Raw genomic sequence first — 14069 nt, 5'->3', positions numbered from 1 at the left:
AACATAATTATTTGCCTACTATAAGCACTGCTAGACTGTATAATAAACAAATCTGAGAATAATGAACTCCAGTGCTGTAAGGCCTTGAAAATGAACCTTAGCTAAAAATTCATTGAGGAACTGGGCCTTTCCAGTTTCCAACTGGGGGGAAAGAGAATGGGAAGAACCTGGCAAACTTCTTACTATATTGCTTTTGGACATACATAATGTTTTACAGGGTGACTTAAATTACAACTGAACTTCAAATTATGTACTTGTCTTCCTCCTCTTCCTTTGTATCACTTTACGGTGTAAAATATTTAGAAATATTTACTGTAAGAGTCAATTGTCAATTTCAGATTAAAGTAACAATATTTAACAAGAATTAATTAAAGCAAAAAACTACTCAAAATAAAATGTTAAACACAGGAGAGTTTTATTACTATTTCGAATGGATTATTTCTTACCATCTTCATCATTCTCCTCTTCATCTTCATCCTCTGGTAGTTCTGAATTCTCCTTAGGTTTGTTTTCTTCATCTTCTTCCTGTTTCCTTTTCTGCTCCTCTTTTTTCTTTTTTCTCTTTTCCTTTCTTTTCTCTCTTTTAGCTGCAAGAGCCTGCTTTCTGCTCTCTTCTCTTGACTATGAATAAAGTAAGTATATCATTTTACCAATAATGTAAAATTTAAAATAAACAATGATATTTTTGTTTATGATATGAGGGGCTTCCCTTGGATGTCAGTCTCAAAACACATTTATAAAAGCAACGAGAAAAAAATAGATAAACTGGATATCACCAAAATGAAAAGTTTTTTGGATTTCAGAGGAACCATCAAGAAAGTACAAAGACAACCCATTAAATGGGGAAAAATTTTGCAAATCATTCATCTGGTAAGGGATTTGTATCAATAATACAAGAGTCTCCCCTTAACTATGGTTTCACTTTCCGCAGTTAAGTTATCTACAGTCAGACCATATGGCCTTCAAAGCTTAAAATATTTACTACTGGCATTTGATAGAAAAAAATTGGCAACCCCCTATGTAAATAAGAAATGGGCTGAGGACTGAAATAAAAGATTGTAAAATCAGTTAAAAATCATTTCATCACTGTTGGCACAAAACCAATTGGCTATTTAGGGAACTACTGACCATGTCCCTGAGTAGTTACACAAAAATAAAAATTATAGATGTAGACAGGACCTTAGCTGTCACCTAACTTCAAACTTCACTTTATTTAAAAATAAATATGTATTTTTTTCTTTCTAATTTTAACTGTAATCAAGTTCATCATGGAGGTACTAAAAGTTAATTTCCTAATGATAAAACTTTAAGGTTTATACTTTTCTCCTTATTATAAGCAAGGCAACGATGAATGTCCTTATATACATTCACATCTTTGAGCATTTGTCTATTTACCTTTGATTAAATTTCTATAAGTGAAATGGCTGGAGTAAGGGTATTCACCTTTTTATTTATTTTTATTTATTTTTTTTTAAAAATCTTTCGTGCTATTTTATTTTTATTTTTTAATTTTTTAAAAATTTCAACTTATTTTTTAATTTTTAAAAATGTTAATACTGACATTCAATATTATATTAAGTTCAGGTATACAGTAAAATGGTTAGACATTTATATAACTTATAAAGTGACCCTCCCAATAAGTCTTATACCCATCTGACATCATACATAGTTATTACAATATTATTGACTATATTCCCTATGCTATACGTTACATCTCCAAGACTGTTTTGTTAACTGCCAATTTGTACTTCTTAATCTTCTTTTTTTTTTTCACCCAGCCTCTCATGGTATTCACCTTTTTAACTGATTCATTTGTCAAAGCACCTCCATTAATAGTTATATTAATTTACATCATACATTAAAAAAATCATCCTAGAAGGCTAATTCTCCATACCCTTGCCATCAACAATTATTACTAGACCTTTAGATTTTAAGCTTTGCCAGATGGGTCAAAAAAAATTTAAATGACTCTTTTACTGTGTATTTCTTTATTTATGAAGTTGAGCATTCTCCATCTATTTACTGAACATTTGTATTTCTTTTTCTGTGAGTTGCTCATTTGTGTGATTATTTTTTATTCTGAGCAAGTTATCTTTTTCTGTGATTTGTAAGCAATTTTTCCTTCTGTTCTTAGCTTACAAAATTTGTTTGGTATTTTTCAAACTAAGAATTGGTGTCAAAATTTTAGCATCTTTCAAAAAGATCTTTTTTCTTCCTTTAATCTTCAACAAAATATCTTTGTGTTAAGCTTTCTCTTGCATTCCTAGAATAACTCTATTTGATCATGGTGTTTGTTCTTTTAATATAAATTCTGGATTCAATAACAATGCCTTCATTTTCTAGATAAGCAGATGGAGCCTCAAAATAAGGATCTTGTTTTTTTAAATTTTTTACATTATACCACATATCCTAGGACACCTGACACTTAATCTTAAATTAAAGATCTAATAAACCACTTATAGCCCAGATCTTATAACAAACAAATGATTTCTAATGTTTTACTATTTCTTCTCAGACTTAACATCATTTGGTACATTGTGATCTGCTTGAAAACTAGTTTATTCACTTATATGGTTCAAAACATTTTTTACTTACTCTACCATCTTGCCCTGACCCCAAAATATTTTTTGTAAATGATAGGTCAGAATCAAAAAAATGATGGTGCTTTGATAATCTATCAATCATTTCCTTTGAAAGAGATTTTGTTAAGGTAATTGGCCGTATAGGTTGCAAATTTATTCTAGCAGATTTTCAACAATATCTAATAAGGAAAATTATTCTTCCCACTCACCTTTTCCAGATCAAGTTCCTTTAAAAGAATACTTGCATTCTTGTTTGCTTCTGCAGCCTGCTGGTCTTTAGCTTTTACAATTGTCTCAACACATTGGTGACATTTTTTCAACAGTTCCTATAGTGGAAAATGGAATTATGTCAAAATCGAAACATAACATTAAACAGGCCAAATAAAACTTGAGCTGATGAGCACATCAAAGTCTAGGCCTTAAAGATCATATAACTGAAAATTCGTTAAACCAAAATAAAATATCCTTTGAGTCCAGTCATGTATCAATCTTTTCTTAAAATAAGGTACCATTTCCTAAAAAGTTTCTTTGTTCTTAGAAAATTTTCTAAATCAAGCTAATGGTCTAGTAATAAACTTTAGCTGCAGTCACTGTAATTATGGTCCACAATAGCAAGGGAATAATTTATCAAAAGTATTAAATTCATTGACCATTTGCAAATGGAGAAACTAAAGCATAGAAGAATCAGGTGATCACTCTCATAGAAGAGGAAAGGAACAGACTGTTAATTACACATTTTGGCATTTAATTCCACAAAGAACAAAAATGTGCTTCAACAGCATATTAAACCTACCTTATCTGTAATTGTTGCTATGTATCTCATGCATTCAATATCAGAAGGAAACTGATTGACTTCCTTCACCAAATATTGGACAACTTTTACATGACCCTGTAAGAAGTACAAGAAAAAATACACAAAAGAATCCCTTGAAATTTTGCCCACATGCTTAAAAATTTAAGAGTAAAAGGTATAATAATACTTCTAGGTAGTTTACTAAATTTGAAATTATGAAAACAAGAACACTGTTGAGTTTATAAACAGAAAAATAAGTACAACATGCTCAGGAATATAAGGTGCTATTTCCCATTGCTATATGCTATTTTCCATTGAAAGTAGAAAAGCTATTGTAGAAGACATCTCCTAGAATAAACTTATTAATAAATTAAAAATTGGTGATATGAAATGAACCTCAGTTTAAAAAAGAAATTAGTCCTAAAACAAAGAGGATGTTCTAGATATCAAAGCATTATTTTGACTCTCGCCTCAACATTTATCTGAGTCCTATCACCTAAATCTAGGTAAAACACTTTTTAAATGCCACTATCAGGGGCTATAGAATCTAATAATCTAATAAATTGAAGTATATCTATTATAACCAAACTTGCATTGTTTCCCCTCCTACCAATGTTATATAACGTTCTCAAGAATTAGTCTGATGCTGACGAAAATCAGAAAAGAGGTTGCCTCCAGGGCAGGGAATTGAGAACAAGCATGATGAAACTCTGTAGGATTATAGAAGTATTTTATATCTTTATGGGGTACAGGTATGTGTATTATCAAAACTCATTACACTATAAACCTTAGATTTGTGCTTTTCACGATATGTGACTCACACCTCAATTAAAAAGAAAAAACTGAAAAAAAAAATTAAGGTCAAAAAATTTTTTAAGATTTTCTTCTAAGACACATAACTTACACTGCTCTCATTCAGTAGCTATTAGTTACCACCTCGTATATGCTGGGCATTGTGCTAAATAGTAGGTATAAACAGTGGTGCAAAAGATAGTCATGAATCTTGGTCTTCATGGATCTTCCGGCTTAGCTAAGGAAGATAGGCATTAAAAAAGTATACATGTATTTGAATGTGTGATTACAAATGGGGATAATGAAAATAATAGTGTACTATAAAAAAGAAGGACCTTTTTCAGATTGGGTGTCAGAGAAGGATTATCTGAGAAGTGACATTTAAAATGGGAGCTAAAGGATGAGTAGAAGTGAGCCAAGTGAAGAGCAAGGGAAAGAACATTTCAGGAAAAGAAAACAAGTGAGAAAAAGCCCTGAGGCAGTTAAAAATTTAGTTCATTCTAGGCCAGCGGCTGAAGTGTAGTGAGCAAAGGGGAAGGGTAGCATAAATGACTGGTCTGGGAGGCTGGCATGAGCCGTAACAATGTAAGGCTTTTTAAAATATAACAGACAAGTGAGCTTTAATATTTATAGGGGTCCACTCATTTTTTTTCTTCTTAGGTAGAGAAGACATCCATCTGCATATAATATCTGTCTTTAAAGCTCATGTTTTGTGTACAACATCATAGCAAAACTAGTCAAGACACCAAGTGATTTAATAATAAAGTTACTAGTGGTGAACTATCATATAGCTCTTAGATTTAGCCAAAAAGAGAGAGGAAAGACAGAAGTGGTTTATATATAGAAAAAGAGTTAATTATCCAAGATCAATTTATTTTTCTCACATGGTTTCAACTTAGAATTGATTTAAAATTATTAAACATGATCTTTCCCCTCCATGTTAAATTACCTTGCGAAATGCTGACATAAGAGGTGTAATTTTCCGGTTGTCCGCAGCATCCACGTCAGCACCTGCTTGCACTAGCAACTGCACCACATCAAAATGACCACCATTAGATGCCAACCAAAGAGGTGTGTTTCCTTTCTTGTTATGAACATCTATATGGGCTCCCCTATCAAATCAAAGAATGTTAATGTAGTTTGTTTCTTATGAGAAGAGGCAGACTTTTTCTATTTTTCTTTGTCTTTTATCTTTTACAAAATATACAAATAACGTTCTTTAAAATGTCAGTAAAATAGAACAATTTTATTAACGTTAAAGGCTGTGGAAACTGAAAAAGATTATAGGAAGTTCTATATATAAATATAAAATTTACCCACCTACTAATCAGGAGCTCACAAAATTTGTAGTGACCTTTGTCCGCTGCTATTGTTAAAGCAGTATCTCTTGAGGAAGGCACAGGGGGGGCATTGACATCTGCCCCCTTATCAAGAAGCACTCTTCCAACCTCTGCATATCCTCCAGAAGCAGCTTCCATCAAAGGGGTAAGACCAGTCTGTTTAAACCAAAAATTATAAAAGTAAATTAATATAATTTCTTTAAAAGACAAACATTTGACTTGTGTTTTCTATTTGATTTTCTCTCATAAAAGAGCTAAGCAATATTCATAGTCTTGAATTTCACTAAACAGCAAGTGAAAATTATTATATTCATTTAGACAAACTAGAATGAATTAACTCATACTACTTCATGCTAAAATAAAAAAAGCAATTTCATAACTTCTATGCAGTTATAAATTACATGAGACAATAACTTCACTGCAGAATGAACAGAGATTAAAAATGAACAAAAAAATTAAATAAGGCATAATGTTCAATGGAAAAACTTTTTTTTAGAATATACTTTTTCTGAGATTGCAGTTTGCTGGGTAACTCAAGGTAAATTCTTTCAACTCTATTCAAACTTAGGTAAAACAGATTAAAATATCACTTCATAAACTTTATGCATATTTGTCTTTTGCTCATTAGTCTCGACATTTTTGCCAAAAGACATTTCTACTGATAACATTTCGAAAATAATATGGATTTCTCCAGGACTTCCACTAGATAAATGGGTCATACTTATAATATTTACCATACAAAAAGATAGATAGCAGGAAAGGCTCATTTCTCTTTATATGATGAAAATTCTGAGGGATTTTTCCAGTTTTTCTAGTGTTGTCTAAGTAAAGAAATTAAAAACACTGACATACTTACTCCTATTTTCTAAATGCCAGATAGTCATGAAATTGTCAGAATCTGTCATGGTCAGATTAGGTTTTAGCTATGTTAAATTTTAATCTATGTGGTAATTTTTTGATTGGGGGTTTACCAATGGTAAGCACATGCCACCTTGAAGGACTCTACAAAATAATCTTAATTCAAATATATAACTATAAAAATATCTTATCATGGAATAATCTCACTACATTCAAAAGTTGCAAACTGGAGGATTAAGAGAGCCACTCAAGGCTGAGGTTGGAAAAAATACCAATTCTGTTGTCTTCACTGTCCTTAATAAAAGTCATGAATGGTGACCATGTGTCACTGACCACTGTATAGTCCAATTCCCCAATCTTGCATTGGGGCATCAGTTTTAACTTATGACAATTTAAAACACCACCTCCAATTTGAGTTGAAATGCCATGCTCTTTCTACCAGAAATATACTTGAAGTAGTTGACAAGTTATAAAATGCTTACCTTTGCCCTATGTTCGACATTGGCTTTTCGGTCCAGAAGCAAACTCACTACTTCTGCTCGGCCTTGGAAACAGGCCAATGTGAGAGCCGTGTTCCGATTGGTCTCGATTTGGGCATTAATGTCTGAACCCATATCAAGCAGCAGTTTCACTGCAGGAACATGTCCATTCATTGCAGCCAACATCAGAGGAGAAATACCTAATTTACTCCCAGTCCTAAGAGGGGGAAATGTGCTTAGAAAACTAATAATATGTTGCCTATAATTTTTTCAAAAGCATCGAGAACATAAAAGATGAAAATGTTTCAGTAAAAAAGACAGGTTTCTACACTAATGAATGATTTTATTTGTTTAGACTAATGAATGATTTTATTTGTTTAGACTAATAATTAGGAATAGGAAAGTCTCACAATTTAAAACATAATCCCTATTTAGAGGTTATAAATTTCCAACTATCCATAACAAAGTTCTTTTTGAATGACACCTCTTTCAAAACAGCTACCTTAGCTGAAATAAGCTGTGATTATTTATAAGCACATTACAGGAATAATTGTTGACCTTGCAACTTTAGTACTATCTTAATTAAAAATGCCATCTGTCCAAATATTTAGGGGAAGACACTTATTCTAAATAGTAACTTACTAATAATGAACAGGTGATAGATACCTTGAATTAATTTCTGCTCCAGCATTAAGCAGAATCTTAATGATATTAACATATCCTCCAGATGCAGCGAGACTCAGTGGTGTATAATCAGACACATTTCTATGTTCTTTATTTGCACCTCGAGCCAGCAGCAAGTCTACCACCTACAAAGTAAAACATGAACAGAGAAATCCGGTTTACAACAAAGGGCTCAACTTAAAATGAAGGAAGCACTAAGAAATGGGACCCGTAACTTCCTTGTTTAAATATCTGACATTTTAAATAGGCCCTACATACTCAAATATCAGCATTAGAGAAATGGATTCAATTTCATATCAAGGAATTCAGAGTGCTTTGAAATCCCAACTGTACTGAAATAACAAGATGCTACTCCAATTTGTCAATTGTTGAGTGATGAATTTGCATTTCCTATGTGTTAGGCTTGTGGTTCATTCAGTCTCAATAAATGTAAAGATAAAGAAAACTTTTATTTTGCCTAAAGAATAAGAAACAGGTTCCTTAAAAGGGCATTTACTATTCTTATTAAATTCAGTATATGGAACATTTCAAACACATGTAAGTTTCTTATTCATATAGCTAAATTACTAAGCATATGCATATTTAAAATATAAGCAAAATGTTTACAAAATGAAAATTAACACACCTCCTGACGTCCACCAGAACATGCCAATGAAAGTGGAGTATCCTTAGTTCGTTCAGATTGTGCTTCTATATCTCCACCTTTATCTAAAAGGATTTCAACAACTCCAACATGCCCTGCTGTTGCCGCCAGGATCAGTGGTGTGAAACCTAAATCGGAAAATAAAAATCTCAAATAAATTTGTGGTTTTTACATATTAAGCCACTGTTTTCAATCCTCTATTATTTTAGTAGAAAAAAATCTTTAGGGCAGATACTTATAGCCATTTAAATAAAACTTTTCTAAATCCTAATTTGTTAGTGACAAAAATCTATAAACACCTGATAAAAAGGAAATGCTCAAACAAAACTATAAAGTTTATACTCATAATGAACTGATACCTCTGCATGATCTACTTTTAGGTTAAAGAGAAAGGCAACCACAATTTGCTGTTCTGCACTGATGATCTATAGTTTAATTTTTGAATTTTTGGAGAATAATTTGGCTCTGTAGATAACAGATCTGGATATTCCTCATTGAAACAATATACTTATCCATATTTTCACTGAGTTGATCTAAAAACTATTTATTGAGAGTGAAAAGACTCTCTTCTGATGTAACTACACTCAGATTTTATTTCTGACATTTCTTACCTTTTTTGTCTCTGTGCTCAATTTTAGCATCTCGCGCAATGAGTACAGATACAAGTTCTTCATGACCCCCTGCGCAAGCTAGTGTTAATGCTGTGTCATGATTGCTCTCAGTCTAGAAGGGAAAAAAAATAAGTTGGATTTTGTTTTGTTTACAATGGGGCTATCAACTGAAGAGCAAATAATATTTTCACAATGAATATACAATAATTTTCCTTTCCAAACAAAGAAAATCAAAATGTGCTAAGTAAGTTTAAATAAAGCAATCTACTCACATGTGCATCAATGTCAACTGAAGGATACACAGGGGGCATAGCCTGGGAAGCCACATTGCTTGGAGACTGCGAACAGGGTTCAGTTGTAAGACATTCTGTGGTCTGAGAGGAACTGTTTGAACCAGTGGGCACTCTGCTACTCACAGCTGAAAAACAATATTCATATTGCTGAATTCTACTTAAAACAAGTCATTTATATACAAAAATACAGAAAACATTAAATTCTATAGCAGTAATGTAGTAAATCATAAGCTTTGGAGTCAGATGGACCTATGTTTGAATCCCAGTTCTGCCATTAACTTTCTGATCTTGAACAAGTAACTAAACTACTTGGAGCTTCAATTTTCCTATGTGTAAAACGGGGGTGATAATAATAGTACCTGTCTTACAAGGTTGCGGGAAAGACCACTTGAAATAATGCAGGTAAAATACTTAGCACGGTGCCTGATATTTAGTGCAAACACAACAAATAAATAGCTGCCTTTTACGTTGTCAATAGGGAGAAAATAGTTTCTAATAAAAATAATTAAAGAAATTTTATATTTTAATTTGCAAAAGGCGATTAGATAAAAATATCCTGAAGACAATACAAAAAAAAAAAGGTGGGGGAGAATGAGTTAGAATATTTCTCCATAAATCTTAGAGGGCATGTGTTTCTAAAATTCAATATTTACTTTGAAAATTTGCTAAGATGAATCAATGTCTGAAAATCAAAAAATAACTTTTATTTGGGATCTCCTCTGGTGTTTGAAAACTGAGTTAAATGAAATTATATTTTTATGTCTCTGTATATTTGTTATCACTCATTAGAGATAAAATTTGCCTCATAGAGCAGGAAATGAGACCTAACTCAGAGGGATGTTGTGAGCTGTGTGTGAGATAATGTATAAAAAGCATTTAACAGTGTTTGGCACACTCAATACATGCAATTATCAGATATTTTATAGAAATTACAGTACTATTATTCACCAAATTGAAAATAAAAACATTACTACTCACTCACTCAAGAAAAAATTCAGAAAAATACATATAATTGTTAATAATATAGAAAAAGACAACAAAGCTTCAGTGATGGCAATACAATCCTATAACCCAGAATAAAAGTCAATCAAAAACAGAGGTCTTAAAAGAAAATGTAAGCATTTCAAGTGTCGGACAATGTTTTCCCTCTAGAATTTTGATAGGACTGGATCCCTATCGAGGATACTGTTCACAACAGTACTCAACTTAGTATACTACTTTTTAAAATAACAGCAAATTTTAAGATGTTCAGATATATTTCTATATGAGGTGTTATTCCCTCCTCCCCACCAATATATATAAAGTATCCTGGCAATATGAATTTCTCCAGCTTCTGTCACCACATAAATATACATAATTTAACTATTGCTTTACAAATAGGAATGATTATATATATTTGTGTCACTTATAAGAACAAGCACATGGAAAAAAAGCTGTAAAATTTGTCATACAATGAATTAACAGCAGATAGTATTTTGTTATACCTTCTCCAAATAGCTGATATATTTGGGAAACAGCTCCAGAAAACAAGACGCTAAAGACTGATATATAGAACCTTTATAATAATAAGATTTTTAACAGTGGTCTCATAATATTAACATATACCTTACTAAAGAACTACTTTTCTATCATTAATTTTGTTTATTCATGTTCTATTTTTGTTATAAAAATATTTAAAAAGTTTTAAATGGTTGATTAGACTGTTATGCCAGAATATGATAGTATAAAAGACTTTACAGTTAACTTTTAAAAAACTTTTGTGCATTTGACAGTTCTACTACCAAAAATGTGACATCAATTATTATACGTTATCTACATTAACTTAGAAAAATTTTTTCCTTCTTGCAATAATGACAATCAGAAACATTCCACAGAAGTGACTTTAATAGGATTAATTAAAATAGCAAAAATTTAAAGGTACATGTGGAATAAAGGTTTACTAAGATTAAATTATACCAGGACCATGATATGTTCATAAATCCTAAAATGTTTCTTAACTCTGAATAAAATGTCTCTGAAAACAACTAAGATCACTCCCACAAAAGTCACTATGTAATTCAAATTAAATTTATGCACTATTCTAAAATGGAGTGATAAGAGAACTAAGTATAATAGTCCGCTTAATTCTTTGTGAAATTTAAGAGTTTTGTAAGCAATATGGAAGATAATAATAAACCTTACTATATAAAAATCTCAGATACTAGGAGTACATAAACAATGTTGTAAGGTTTCAATAAATTAAATCACTACAATCTATTTTATAGAATAGTAACTTTATTAAATGGCGTCATGTAAACAAATAAAAATCTATAAATAAAATATTAACATGTTAGAGAAAATTATTTAAAGATATTTTATTGTAAATTCCCTCAAAAATAAGATTTCCTAATTATTTTTTATTTTTAAGCCTACATTGACTACCACAAGATTATTTAAAGAAAAATATTTTTGAACTGGAATTTGTTGTAAGAGAGACTATTAAAGTGTCGACAGCAGTGACAATATGCTAAAGTCACAAAACTATATTAAACTTTACATGCACATCAAATCTTAATATAAAAATTAGGAAATTTTTATTTAACAGAATTTAGAAGACTGTTAAAGAAATCATATCTTAAGGATAAATTAAGAACTTGAAGTTGAATCAGATATATGAATATTATATCTAATATTCTTAAACCTGGCTGAACCGACTTTGAATCTTGGCATCTACTAGCAACTTAATTTCCAGAAGCCTCAGTTTTTCAACAGAAAAACAGGGGAGGAAGTACCTATTGTATAGGATTATTATAAATAGCCCATGAGTATATAAAGCACTTAGCGCAGAGCTTGGTACATAGTAAGTGCTCAATAAATGTGAATAAACTGACATTAGTTGATTTTTACCCAATTTTCTTTATATGTTAATAATGAATTTTTTACTAGATGTTTCTAGAACTGTTCAAAGATCAAAGCTATTTTGAGTTTCATTAAATTGCTTTAAAATTCCAGACCTCAGTTCTAGACACTTGAATTGAGAATCCCTTGTTATTATGATAACTTCTAAAAGCCCAACCCTTACTTTCAGAACAAAAGGACCCAAAGAACAGTGCTCTCGATCAAGAGCTTACATACATTCTGTCTGGGACTATATCAAGTATGACACAAATAAGACTATATACTAAAAGGCTAAGTCAGCCAACTAGTCAAGTCATGAAATTAGTAAATTATGTTTCTAAGAACTCATTATCATGACAAATTTTGAGAATTGAATAGCAACAAAAAGAAAACTTCTATAAAAGTGAAATTTATTGCTATCATAAATAAATATTTCCCCTAAAGTAAAACTGAAAGATGTAAAGTATTCTTTCCTTTATTAAATACAAGGGATGAGAACTAGATTTAATTTAGGTAAAAATAATTACATCTTTGGTCTGATCGATATTTCTATCAATTTTAACATATCATATATAGTTGTAGAATTAGGTATATTCACCTAATTCACTTGTCTAATTTCTTTCACCTTTAATTAAGAAAATTAAGAGAAATTTGGACTTAATAACTTTTTAAAACTTTAATTGAGACAGGTCATCATCTTGAACAAAGAAAATCTAATCCTTGCTATATATTTTAAAACTTTTGTGAAAATGGAAAACTTTTATATCAAGATAATTTTTGTTTATTGGCTGATTTACAAGTTAAAGATTATTAATAAAAAAATATTGTACAACATGGTAGGCCAATTATTGCTAGACATTAATGTCTGAAAGAAGTTAACTTTTATTAGTTTATATTAACATTATATATAATTACATAAAAATATAAAAGGTGCTTTCTAAATCACTTTTTGAAGTTTCATGTGAACTTTGTAAAAGACCATTTCAATTTAACAAATATCTCAGTATTTTTGACCTCCCCTACAAGAACCATCCAACCATCCATTAGTAATATGGGTTTCATAGCTGCAAACCGAGCATTTAATTAACAACATTATAATACTATTCATACAATCCTGAGTCTGAAAAATGTTACTCCCAGGCCACGGGTTTCATTATTATTCATAATCACACTTCACACTTCAATATCTGCTTCTACCCAGATCAGAAATTAGAACTATAAATGAACTGTAAGAGTTTATTCCTAATTTATAACAACTCTCAATGCTAATGACACAAAATTAATTTGAGTTAAGTGGCTGTGGGCTGAAGATATAAAAACCCAAATTAAAGGATAAAGAATCTAACTCCTTAAAACATTTCTCAGCATTTTTATTTTCTTTCTGGAACCTAAGATATTCCTCCTCTGCGCAGTGATACCTGTTACATATCAGAGGAGACTCACAGGCAGTTTTATAATTCTATAACCATTAGAAGTCAAACACATGCCCAATAAAATTCCTGATTTAGATAATCTTATTCCACATTTTTAAAGATTCAGTAAAGATTAGGAAGACTAAAGGCTCACAAAAAAAAGAAAGGAAACTGGGATAGCATAATTGGGATGGGAGGAGGGGAGGAAAATATGACAAGAGGAAACAGACAACAGTAAGGAAAAAAATGTTGCAATCAAGAGACAGAGGACTGGCCTGCCTTTGAATATCACTCCAGCTACATCTTAGTTCTTGGTCTTCATCCACTGTCAACAGCCATTCTGGCTGCATTTCTGAACTGGGCTCTCATGGAGGTGATACATTCACCAGCCATCTTTAGGAAGGTAAATGATTAATTGCACTGTTTTCCCACTGCTGCAAGGACAATGAAAGGGAAAGTAAACTTGTGCACCTCATTTCATATCTAGTTGTAATTTTCCACAAAAAACAAAACGAAACAAAACAAAACAAAAAACCCCAGAAACATATACTTTAAGGTTACCGGGCCTTTTTTTTTTTCTGTGTGTGCGTGCTCATGTGTTACGTCTGTCTGTGTGCTTTCATTAAGATAGTTAATATAACAATCCCAAACTCTTAATCATTGAGCTGACAATAAATTCTATGTACTTTATCTCTTCTAACCACA

The 14069-nt window shown here is 31.2% G+C and overlaps 1 protein-coding gene across 3 annotated transcripts in view; it reads right to left on the bottom strand.

The window, feature by feature from the left end:
* The window catches only part of ANKHD1 (ankyrin repeat and KH domain containing 1), a 90723-nt gene that overhangs the window by 12001 nt on the left and 64653 nt on the right, over window positions 1-14069 (bottom strand). For all 3 annotated transcript variants that reach the window (XM_039836287.1, XM_039836288.1, XM_039836289.1), the window contains 10 exons: window positions 9055-9200; window positions 8783-8894; window positions 8154-8299; window positions 7511-7653; window positions 6848-7061; window positions 5488-5663; window positions 5117-5279; window positions 3376-3471; window positions 2792-2908; window positions 447-621 (listed from right to left, as the gene is read on the bottom strand). In XM_039836287.1, the coding sequence (XP_039692221.1) occupies window positions 447-621; window positions 2792-2908; window positions 3376-3471; window positions 5117-5279; window positions 5488-5663; window positions 6848-7061; window positions 7511-7653; window positions 8154-8299; window positions 8783-8894; window positions 9055-9200 (1488 nt within the window). The remainder of the gene's footprint in view (window positions 1-446; window positions 622-2791; window positions 2909-3375; window positions 3472-5116; window positions 5280-5487; window positions 5664-6847; window positions 7062-7510; window positions 7654-8153; window positions 8300-8782; window positions 8895-9054; window positions 9201-14069) is intronic.

The sequence above is a fragment of the Pteropus medius genome, unplaced genomic scaffold (genome assembly GCF_902729225.1).
Source record: "Pteropus medius unplaced genomic scaffold, Ma_sr-lr_union100, whole genome shotgun sequence".
Lineage (NCBI taxonomy): Eukaryota > Metazoa > Chordata > Mammalia > Chiroptera > Pteropodidae > Pteropus > Pteropus medius.
Note: the sequence above shows the minus strand (reverse complement) of the source record. Positions and strands in the feature narration are given on the sequence as shown.